We start from the raw sequence: 12101 nt of genomic DNA, 5'->3' as shown, positions 1-12101 counted from the left end.
ATGCACAAAACACTGACAGGCACTTTATAGACCTCTCTAAACGTCATGGTGAACGGGAGCAAGTATTAGCTCCATTTTACAAATGAGGGCTCTGGCTCACAGAGGTTAACAAGACTAGCCCAGTCCATATTCCTTTCATGATGCCAAACCACATCCCCGATTCTATTTAAATGGAGGCCCAAGGTGCTAGTTTAAAAATATTTTAAAACATTTCCTTTCTACCAATTCTCAAAACATACTCCCAGTAACAATTTATTTTTGAAATAAACATTAAAGTACCCAAAAGGGGTTGTTTTTGTTAAAATACATGTAGTATAAATTTGTTATAAAACTGCCATGTGGAAAAAAATATTTTTTCTTCCATAAACAACAAAGAAGAAACCAACCTGTGTAGTCTTTCCAGACCCAGTTTCTCCTACGATCAAAACTACTTTATTTTCTTTAATTATTTTAACAATTTCTTCTTGTTTCTCAAACACTGGCAGAGACTGCCTGAAAGAATCAAATTCAGATTCTCCTCTTTTCACTGGAATCTGAGGTATGCCATTGTTGAGTCGCCCACTCGTTTTGCTCATTTCCCGGTTTTCTTTGAAAATGAATAAAAAACAAAAACATTTATGATCAACATTTTTTAAAAAGCGTTAAACACAAAGATAAGTAATTTCCCTATTCAGTCTGTATAAAGTTAGCAAGCAATAGCTTAGTGTTGCACTCTATGCTTAATATTCTTTAAAAAATAAGTTATAAATTTCAATAGTAATTAGAAAGCAAATTGCTAAAAGTGTTTCTCGTGCATAACATTTACAAACAAACAAAAATCAATCACTCCATACCCATTAAACATAAAACGTGATTCTGATATCCTAAAACAGTTTTCAGGCTTGTTTCTATCAATAATTAGACACAAAAAATTAAAATTTTGTAAGTTGGTAACAATGTGCATTATTTAGTCTGTTATGTACAATATGAAAACACGTTATGAAAAGAAAAATATTCTCTGTGTTTAAAGCTAACTATGTAAGATTATGTGAACAGATAGAATGATATGTGTAAACATAAAGTCCTAATGCTTAACAAATTTCCTAATTGAGAATTTTTGCCAACAGCTACATTTTATTAATAAGACAAGAATAAAAAAGCATAATGTTTTATACTCTTCACATAATTCAAAACATTTTTGTGTGCATGTATTTAAAACTTAATTCCCTCGCTATCTAAGACCATGTGTTTGCTACACTCTGCAAACCTACTCCAACAGACGATGGAAATTATGAAATCTGTTGCTTTAGGTTATTAATGGTTTTCTCACTAGGAAGTTATTTTTCCAAATAATAAAATTACAGCTTCATTCTATAACCTAAATGTATCATGTATCTAGCTTTCAGCAAGTTAGTGTAATGAAGACTCTGTCCTCTTACCAGAAGCTAAAGCCCCAGTTCAAAATCGCACTCATTAGCGTGCCTCGGCAACATTAATACAGCAAAGTCCAGACCTTGAAGCCAAATCCCAGCTCTGCCATTTACGGGCTGGTTGAGTAGCCTTGAACAAATTATTTAACTGCTCTGCACCCCAGTCTACTCACCCTTGAAATAGAGGAAATTCTTACCTTGGGAGGGTTGCTATGAGGCCCTCTATAAAGAGTTTAGTATCCTGCCTAGCACACAATAAGTGCTCCAAAAATGATAGCTATTACTGTGACACTTAAAGATTTGTCTAACTTCATGACATGCCTTAACACTGCATTTCATTCCCAAATTTTCACAGTTCTTTATCATTTCTAACAGACTATTCAAACTGAGAAATCTTACTGCATCCTAGTGTTTTTTTTAATTAATTTAAAATGGAAAAAGAACAGTCATCAATTAATAGGATAAACAAGGAAGCTCCCCCAGAAAATACATACCAGCTTCAACTGCAAACACATTTCCTCTTTCTGTTTTAGGCAGAAGTTCAGTACGCTCTTTATTGGTGACAGGAAATCTTTGAATTAGGCTCCTAACAGCATGTTTTGTATTATGAGTCAAATTACAGGTCATCATTGCATGAGCTGTTTCTGATCCATCTTTCTTCTTCACAGTTAGGTATCTATTTGCTCCCTTTCTGAATATTAATAAAAATCATTTATTTACTATATATAGTCAATTGGTTCACATATGATGTATGCCTACTTAGGCAACACGTCTTAAGCAAAACATTGGAAAAAATCAAAATGCTTTGTGAGAAGATGCTGAAAATCCCCAAAAATTCAATAAGGAGGGGTTTGGTGCTGAAGTGGCCAAAAGACCATTTTCAATTAAAGTTTCAAAATGCTACCAATCCAGTTTTTAAACTGCAAAAATTGGCTTACTTACCCACAAATGTTAAAGTCTAGTCTTAGCAGACTTCATGGTGGATGAAACATCACCAGTTAATATATGCTGGAAGCATACAGAGGGAGAAAACCAATCTGTTGAACAACAGAATCTAAAAATGATCATTAAAAAGTTATGGTTCACTGTACAGACTAATATATCCCACTGAACGTTTCCATAGTATGCTGGTAATGTCACACCCCATGAAAACCTGTTAAAAGAACCAAGCTTAGTGGTTGGACCAAAAAAGCATAAATCAACATTACTGATAAGTATTTTTATATGCATACGGGGAGAAAAAAACAAATTTTTCAAAGCTTCTGGCTCTAGCCTTCAGTTATAAGGTAATGGTGATTTATAACAGTTCTCAAATGATTTGATGGAGGTATATTTATTTCTTCAACTGATCCAGACTAACAATGTCTTTTTTGACTTTTGTAGCTTCTAGAGTACTAGGTATAATGTTAGACACACAGGAAGTCCTCAAACGTGTTTTGAACGATTTAATAATGCATGTCTATAATCCAGTACAATATAGTACTAGAAAAGAGCGCAAGCTCTAAAAGCATACCAACCTGGGTTTGAATCCTAGCTCTACCACTTAGTAGCTGTTGGGACCATAAGCAAATTATTTAACAGCTCTGAGCCTACGATAATAATAATACCTGCCTCAAATGATTATTCATATGATTAAATAAGATAATGCATGTTAAGGGAAAACATCTGTTAATGTTTGAGTAAGTTGAGCAGAATAAGCATTAAATGAATTAAAGCTGTTATTATAATTTTAGTCTGGGAAAAAAAATCACTTATTTTTAAAAAGTTACCCAAAATACTTCATAAAAGGTTCTATCATTTGTTAATGTCACTATTATATTACAGAAATGAGCAACAAAGCCACAAATACAATGGTAAGTATATGTACAATTTTTCTAATTTTCATTAGATTTAAAATTTTCAACAAAATCTTCACCGTAAAAATAACATAAAACTGGAGATTAACCTATACAGTTTTGGCTCTCTAAGACCTATTAAGTGAGGCTTTTGATTTACCAAGGTTTTTAATTTCTGGAAACGTTTTATGGAATGCTTTAATGGATTATAACCTTTCAGTGCTGTCATCTGCTTTTTAAAAAGTGTTTAGTCATCTTGAAATTATGGGATAAAAATGAAGTAACTAAATTTAACCTGATCTAGGAATTTCAGCTATTTCCATGGTAAATGACAATTGCTGGATTCTAAAAGATGATCTCTGTAGTAGGTTCTTTTCTATGGACCTTTCTGAAAATTCAGCACAGTCGTTATAGACTTAATTATCCATTCCCCATTTACTTCATAAAAATTTTAACTACAGAGGGCTGGAAGTGTGCTGGAATGATCACTAGAGCAAGACTCGGTAGGCTTGTGTTCAGCTAGTAAAAAATCTTTCAACTAACTAGCTGTGTGATCAAAAACCATTTTATCTCTCTGACACTGTATACAACTTAATTCAAAAATCTCTACTATTTCTGCCAGTTCCAAGAAGATGCTTTAATCTTCTTGGAAGTTGTCTTGGGAAAGCTATGCTATATTTCACCTGTAACTAATTTTTTCCATTCATTCAATCAATAATTAATCATATATTAAGCCCCTATTCTATGCCAGGCGCTATGCAAGAAGCCGGGATTACTGTTAAGTAAAACATACTCACCTCAATAAGCTCACAACTAAAATCAGTCAGATTCAGACTTTCCTAACAGAGCCTGCCTACTAAGAATACATCATTTATGTACAAAAATAACCCAAACTAAGCATGTGTGAGTACTCAACCATTACCATTTAAAATGTACTGAATTCACTTTGAACACGGGTGAGGGGGCAGAAAGATATTATCAACTTGGTAGTTTTCATGTTTTAGTAAAAGATTCTACTTGTAGCTCTCAGTGCTCATTCCTACCATATTTAGCTCCACGGTGACACTGATAAATGATAAAAAGATGAATGAAATGTTTGGTAAAATATTTGCATCGTTGTTTTGAGGATGAAAACATTCAATCTAGCAGAGATTTGTCCTACTATGTAAACACGCTGAGGTCTAATTTTGCTTTCATCCCAAAGTGGCACTACTCTTTGAACAAAACCATTAAGGGACTCCTTTTCAGGGGCACCTGGGTGGTTCAGTAGGTTGAGCGTCCAACTTCGGCTCAGGTCATGATCTCACCACTTGTAAGTTCAAGCCCCGCATCGGGCTCTGTGCTGACAGCTCAGAGCCTGGAGCCTCTTCAGATTCTGTGTTTTTCTCTTTGCCCCTCCCCTGCTCATACTCTGTCTCTCAAAAAAATAAATAAATAAACATTAAAAAAAATAATAAAAAAAAAGACTCCTTTTCAAAGCAAAGTTAACTAGAAACTAGCCGCACAATGTGGAAGAGATGCTAAATACATTAATGCCACAATAATTTTTTCAAATAATGAAATGTAAGCTCCATATGCAATTTTTAATATAAAAGTAAATGTGCTAAAATTATAGGCATGAACATCATAGTATCTAACTTTCAAAGTGTGAAAGTAATCAATACATGCTATAATTAAGTTTTGGCTTCCTTTTAAGGAAAAATAACTCATCAAATTTGATGCAATTTTAATATTAATCAATTTATGAATTTACACAGTATGTTACTCAACACTTAACTCAAATACCACCCTATGCCTTATTATTCTCCACTCTCCAAATCCATAAACAGTTTAAAAAATCAGCTAAGGAGCTAAAATCTGAAATGACCTAAAAAGTTCACAACCACCAAGGACCTAATCTCTCAAAAAATAATACATATTTGTATGATGCTTTGCAAATGTGTAATTTCCTATTTCCTTAGTTTAATACTTCCATTATGCAGAAAGATGCAAAGACCTAACTCCAAACCATTTTCTTCCTCATACTGTAATACAGAATTGCAAATTTATTAAAGTCTATTATCATCCTAATTTGTACTTTATTTTACGACTATGTGGAAATTAATAAACCAACCAGTTAGCTGTGTCCCTAAACAAAGTTGCTCTCATATCATGGACACTATAATTGTGGTACATTTGTTCATTCTGTGACTTTGGACTATAAGCAACTTAAAGATGAGACCTATCTAATAATTCGATTTTAACTGCTCACTGCTCCTAGGACATCACCATGAACTCACTGTCAACATCAAAAACTAAACATTAACTATATTCAAATCCTGGCTCTGCCACTCACTAGCCATGTGACCTCGGGGAAAACCACTTAACCTCTCCAACCCTGAACTGTCCCATCTATTATACAGGTACCAGACGTTATTAATAGAATCTACTGGTTAAGACTATTGTGAGGATTAAATAACCTACTTAGGGGCGCCTGAGTGGCTCAGTTGGTTAAGCGTCCAACATCGGCTCAGGTCATGATCTCAGTTTGGGAGTTTGAGCCCGTGTAGGGCTCTATGCTAATAGCTCAGAGCCTGGAGCCTGCTTCGGATTCTGTGTCTCCTTCTCTCTCTGACCCTCCCCAGCATACACTCTGTGTCTCTTTCCCTCTCTCAGAAGTAAATAAACATTAAAAAAAAAATTTTTTTTTAAGTTAAGGGCCATGACCAAAGCTAGAGAACCAGGTAGACTAGGAGTCAAATCCAGGTTTCCTGCCTTTTCCTCCAAAGGCTCTCTCAAATACATATTAAGGAACCATGATGCCAGGTACAAAAGAAAAAAAAAAAAAAGGCAGAAAAACTATCTTATTAAGTTAATGAAGTTATGCTAGGCACTGGGGGAAGAAAGAAAAAAAAAACTTTTACTCAAAAGTGAACAAAAAAACCCATGAAAATATAAGTCACATACACATTCTCATGCAAATAAAAAGAAAGAACGTGTAAGAAGTTCTTCGTACATATGAAAATAAGTAAAGGCATTTGAAAATCACAAGGAACACTAGATAAACACTATACTACCTTTAATCAATGATAAATTGGGGAGGGAAAGCACTAAGAAATATCCTAAGAGGGCTTGCAGAGCACTAGGAATAGGAACTACGGACTAGATAAGAAGGCAGGGTTGCCTTGTTTCCCTTAGCATCTTTTTTCCTCTCTCTGTCTCTTCAGTGTTTTCTCACCCACCTTTTCTTGTCCTGACAGCTTCTATCTTGCTCTCTACCTTTCCCCAGGTTTCTCCATTCTGGATCATCCCTTAAACAGTTATGCTACTGAACAGAAACAGAGGTAGACTATTCCAATGGACTTCTTTACTAAGAGTAATTTCTTTATCTTTTCTTTTTTTTAAGTAGGCTCCACACCCAGCACAGAGTCCCACACAGGGCTTGAACTCACAACCCTGAGGTCAAGACCTGAGCTGAGATCAAGAGTCAGACAGACACTTAACCGACTGAGTCACCCAAGCACCCCTCTAAGAGTAATTTCTAATGGTCATTTCGAAGTTAACTATTTATAATTCAAAACCAGTTTAGGGGCACCTGGGTGGCTCAGTCAGTTAAGCGGCCGACTCCGGCTCAGGTCATGATCTTGCGGTCTGTGAGTTCGAGCCCCGCATCGGGCTCTGTGCTGACAGCTCGGAGCCTGAAGCCTGTTTCAGATTCTGTGTCTCCCTCTCTCTGACCCTCCCCCGTTCATGCTCTGTCTCTCTCTGTCTCAAAAATAAATAAATGTTAAAAAAAATTTAAAAAAAAAACAGTTTAACCATAGAAATGATATAGCTGCTTTACAACAGACATTTGTAAGACAGACCTGAAACCTCTAAAAGCAACTTTTTCTTTTTAATATTTTTTTTAATGTTTGTATATTTTGAGAGAGAGACACAGAGAATGAGCAGGGGAGGGGCAGAGAGAGCAGGAGATACAGAATTCCAAGCAGGCTCCAGGCTCTGAGCTGTCAGCACAGAGCCCAATGCGGGCCGAACCCCCAAACTGTGAGATCATGACCTGAGCGGAAGTCGGATGTTCAGCCAACTGACTGAGCCACCCAGGCACCCCTCGTATCTGCAACTCTTCAACCCAAACAACAATGAAAACTGGAAGATCTTTCTAAGTTTGCAATGTGAAAATTAATAAAAGCAAACCTCATTAAAGTGGACTGGGGATGCTAGAAGAGGAGGCTGGTAGGGAAAGCCAAACCACTCACGTCAATTACAGGAAAAATTGTCAATTACAGACCCAACAGAAGACTCCTCCAGAGGAAAGCAGATTCAATTACAAGCCCCAACAGGAAAAGATGTACACTGCATCTTCTACAAGAAATCAACCACCCCAGCAACCCAGCCAATTGAGAAACCAACATCACCCTGAATTTCTTGCTTCTCTCCAATGGACTTTTGTTCAAAACAACCCCTCCCAACTTCCTCCTTCTTCTCCATAAAATAATGTTCCTCTCTTTTGTTTGTTGGACTTTTGGATGGTTTTGTACACTAGCCTGCTTGTCCCACATGGCAACTCTCTACTTCCAAAGAAACCCATCTTCCGCTGGTAAAATAACTGCCAGTTTTAAAGTTGACAGCAACAACTTCAGTTGGTATCAAAACCTGATTACATTGACATGAGGCTATTTCCAGTATTTACCTTACTGTGAACAGCCTATATTTTTCGGCAGAAATATTGTGATTAAAGGTGATGCCTGCACTTTACGAGGAGTTGTTACATAACATACTGCAAAAAAATCCTAAAATGTTCCTAAAATCTGAATCTCAAAATCTACTTAGTCGAGGTATTCTTGGATAAAGGATTATGGCCCTGTACTCTTTTCATTTTCAAGTGCTGTATTTAACCTACACAGAGGACTATGCTATGGGCATGATTGAAACCTAACCATTGCTTCGCACACTGGCCTTAGTAATGTTCAAAAGGCACATTCACCCCATTTGCAACTATGTGGATGGTACTAGAGGGTATGATGCTAAGCGAAATCAGCCAGTCAGAGAAAGACAAATACCATATGACTTCACTCCTATGAGGCCTTTAAGATAGAAAACAGATGAACAGAAGGGAAGGGAAGGAAAAATATAAACACAGGGAGGGGGACAAAACATAAGAGACTCTTAAATACAGAGAACAAACAGGGTTACTGGGGAGGTTGTGGGAGGGGGGATGGGCTAAATGGGTAAGGGGCATTAAGGAATCTACTCCTGAAATGACTGCTGCACTATATGCTAACTAACTTGGATGTAAATTAAAAAAATGAATTAAATTAAAAATACATAAATAAATAAAAGCTGAAACACAGAAACAAAAAACAAACAAACAAAAGGCACATTCACCTAAGCTAAATCCCGTGTCACTCAGTAATGTATCACTGTGGGCATTCAAATACCAGACGTTCCTACACCAAATATTTTCATCTTAAGACATTCCTGTTGTTTATTAATATATTAACCTAACAGTCATTTGTTTTCTCTCTTCTTAACCTAAACCCTGGTAAGCTGAAATTTTATCTTCCTTTCCCCCTCTCGGTGGCTCTTAACCAGACACAATTTTGCTCCCCAGAACATTCTGGCAATGTCTAGAGGCATTTCTGGTTGTTAAAACTGTGGGTGGAGGTGTTCCTGGCACATATCAATACGGTTAGATATACTTCTAAATATCCTACGATACACAAGACAGCCCTCCACAATAAAGAATTATCCAGTCTAAAATGTTCATAGTGCCAATACCAAGAAACTCTGCTATATATCAACCCCACCATCCTTATTCCCAAAATGAAATCATTCCACATAATTTTAGAGTTCTTCAATTTGGATGGTTCAAGTGACTTTTTCCCCCCTACAGAGGAGGGACCCTGAAAAAAATACATACTGTTTCTTCCTGGTCCATTCTATTTAATCATTTCTAATCATAAGAGTCTTAAGTTGGTAGGAAAGAAAACGATTATGTATTCTAAAGTTACCACTACAGTATGGTAACTTTAAAAGAAATAGTTCTGTAAATAATTGTACTTACTATCTTTAGGCCATCCACTCTTTTTAAAAAATGAGACTTAGTTTCTATGAAAAAAGAAAACATCCTCCTCAAGCAAGCAACTTCATCTTTTAAGCTATTTTTCTTACATCTTAAATTTTATTTATTTATGTATTTATTTATTTATTTATTTATTTAATCTCTAAGGGAAAACAAAAGAGGGAAGGATAAGAGGAAAAGGAAAAAGCTGAGTTTGGTACAGACATGAATCAGTTTATCTACATACAGTATAATTAAGAATGTGAATCTAAAACAGTAATAACTACTTCAATGTAATGAGAAACACTTCTCTTTTTTTGGCAAATAATTCTTTTTAAATAAGAAAAACTATCAGCTTACCCTTTACTTTTAGAAACCAAACCAAGAGACTGACTCAATCGATGAATAAAGGCTCTTTCAGTACTGGTCAAAGAGGAAGGAAATTCCATTTCTACATGAAAAAAAAGAAAAAAAAAACAAACAAAACACAAAGTACCATTTGGGAATATACAATTTTCTTTCAAGGTACTTCAATATAGACACATAAATGTAAAATATGAAAAAATCATACAAATAATCAAATTTATAGGTTACCTGAAAAGTAGATATTAATTCAAGAACTACTAAATGTCTGCCAGAATTGCGATATTAGTAAAAATTACAGAAACATATGATAGAAGGCTCTAATGTTCACCAAAGATTACTCTTATTTGGGCTGGAATCTTCAATTGGTGCGATGACTGATGAACATATTTTACTCTTTTAACTTAAGTCCTTACTGGCTTCATCAACAAAAGGCTCACTTCCTTCCATGATGAAGTATGCTCAAGCATTATGAATGCTCAACGTCAAACTCCACATGGTCTTTGCTTTCAAAACAGTACAGACTTATCTCAGACTGGATTTGTTGTTAAACACTATTGCTGAGGCTCTGTGTAATGTAAGTTCACTCTGTCCAGGTCATTGCCTGTTCGGGACCGTAAACTCCGGGTTAACGAACGGGTAACCCTATTTAGGCCAGCAAACCGGACTGGGCACTCAATATGCTGTACGGATGACCGCAGGTCGGCTGCCAGTTCTGCACTGTGTGACCCAGGACAAGCAGCCTTCTAACCCTAAGAGGTGTGAGAAACGTTTCATCTACCAAAGTCTGATTGTTTTTAAGTGTTTAAGGGTGATGCTCTCGGGATGTAAACAATGCACTACGTGTTCCCAATGCATTTATTTGCCTGATTTCCTTCTCTTCTACTTCTGTAGCTTAAACGTGCCTCCGCTAAGGCTGCCACAATTTCCTTTAAAAAAAAAAAAAAAAAAAGTAGGGGCTTACCAATACCTAAAAGCTGTGGCTAAGCCGCCCCAGGCTGCCTACAGGCCTCTCTCTGGGGAAAGAAACGCCCCCTGCAAAGGAGCAACCCGACTCTTTTCACCTGATTAATGCCGGGCAAGTGCCTTCACCCTGCAGACGCGCAGGACGCCGCGCATCCCACAGAGGGCCACCAAGCGTGGCCCCCGGCCGCCGTGGGGGCCGGGACGGGGGACGGCCCGGGTCTGCCCTCCCACCTCTGAGGCAGCCCCTTCACTCGGTGGGCCCGGGCTTGGGGGAGGCGGGGCAGCCGGCGGGGTCCCTGTCAGGAACCTCACCTCTCTGGTCCCCGTAGCGGAAGCGCTCCAGAGCGATATTGACTGCGATCTTCACCTCCTCGTCTATACGAATGTCCTTCAGCCCCTTGGCCCGGCCTCCGCCCCCAGGACCGCACGGAGCGGGGCCGCCCCCGCCGCCAGGCGCGGGCGGCCGCGGGGAGACGCTGCTTGGCCTGGACATGGCCCTGAAAAGTTCTCCCCTCGGGGGAGCGGCCAGGCCTGCCGGCTGACGGTCAATGACAGGCGCAGAAGGCCACCGCCGGGACTGGACCGCTCCGCAGACTGTCTGCGCTGGGCCGGGGTCACCAGAGACCCCACCCCTACCCCCCACCCCGTCACCACAACAGCAGAGGAGGAGTCGGCGCCGCTGAAGCCCAGGCAAGGCCGGCAGCGCGGGCGTGATGACGTCACCAGGGCCGCAGGCGCCGGTGACCTCAGCGCGTCCGCTTCCCGGCTGCAGCAGGCCAATCTCGGTTTTCTCTGTCTTCCCGCGTGCCCACCCACAGGTCCCCCGCACCAAGGGGCTCTCGTGCAGCCTTTTATTCACTGACTCATTCTTTCCTTAAATCCTTTTTTAATTCATTCCGTGAGCAGGTGTGCGCTCCCACCGTGTTCCGACAGTCACTACGCTAAGCCCAAGGTGTATGTTGGGGCCCGGACAGACGTGGTTCCTGCCCATATGGAACTCACATTCTAGTGGGGTCACGTTGCCAGATTTAGCTCATAAAAATGCAGGCTGCCCAGTTTGTTAGCATTTCAGATGACGAATAGTTTTTTTAGTATTCGAGTTTCCCATGCAATATTTGGGAACACGTATAGTAAAAATAAGTTATTCTACCTGAAATGGAGTTTTAACAGAGCACTCGTATTTTATGTGACCATCTTAAATGAGAATGACAGACAATAAACAAGTACATGGTTAGATGATAGTTATAAGTGTTAGTTGAGATGATGGAATAGGAAGGTGGAATCCTTTATTTTGGAAGGTCAAAGATTGTGAGAGTTTGGACTTGCTTGTATACAACTCCGTTAACATAAACCTAGTCACAGCCACCCTAACTGCTTCCACTCGGGCCTTCCCATGATCCATTCTGCAGAGAGCAACCAGAGTGATCTTTTTAAAAATATAAGCCAGGTAGGATAACCCTCCTACATAAAGCACTCCAGTAGTGC

At 38.7% G+C, this 12101-nt stretch overlaps 1 protein-coding gene across 3 annotated transcripts in view; it reads right to left on the bottom strand.

Annotated features, from left to right (window-relative positions):
• Positions 1 to 11266, bottom strand: part of YTHDC2 (YTH domain containing 2) — a 68958-nt gene extending 57692 nt beyond the window's left edge. The window contains exons 1-4 of one of the 3 annotated variants that reach the window (XM_030316721.1): positions 10929 to 11266; positions 9648 to 9738; positions 1904 to 2100; positions 387 to 586 (exon numbers count right to left, since the gene is read on the bottom strand). In XM_030316721.1, coding sequence (XP_030172581.1) covers positions 387 to 586; positions 1904 to 2100; positions 9648 to 9738; positions 10929 to 11109 — 669 coding nt within the window. In that variant the 5' untranslated portion in view covers positions 11110 to 11266. The remainder of the gene's footprint in view (positions 1 to 386; positions 587 to 1903; positions 2101 to 9647; positions 9739 to 10928) is intronic. The other 2 variants (XM_030316713.1, XM_030316711.1) reach the window with 2 other exon arrangements.
• Positions 11267 to 12101: the final 835 nt, after the last annotated feature.

Source organism: Lynx canadensis, chromosome A1, assembly GCF_007474595.2.
Source record: "Lynx canadensis isolate LIC74 chromosome A1, mLynCan4.pri.v2, whole genome shotgun sequence".
Lineage (NCBI taxonomy): Eukaryota > Metazoa > Chordata > Mammalia > Carnivora > Felidae > Lynx > Lynx canadensis.
This window is presented reverse-complemented; position numbering and strand designations above follow the sequence as displayed.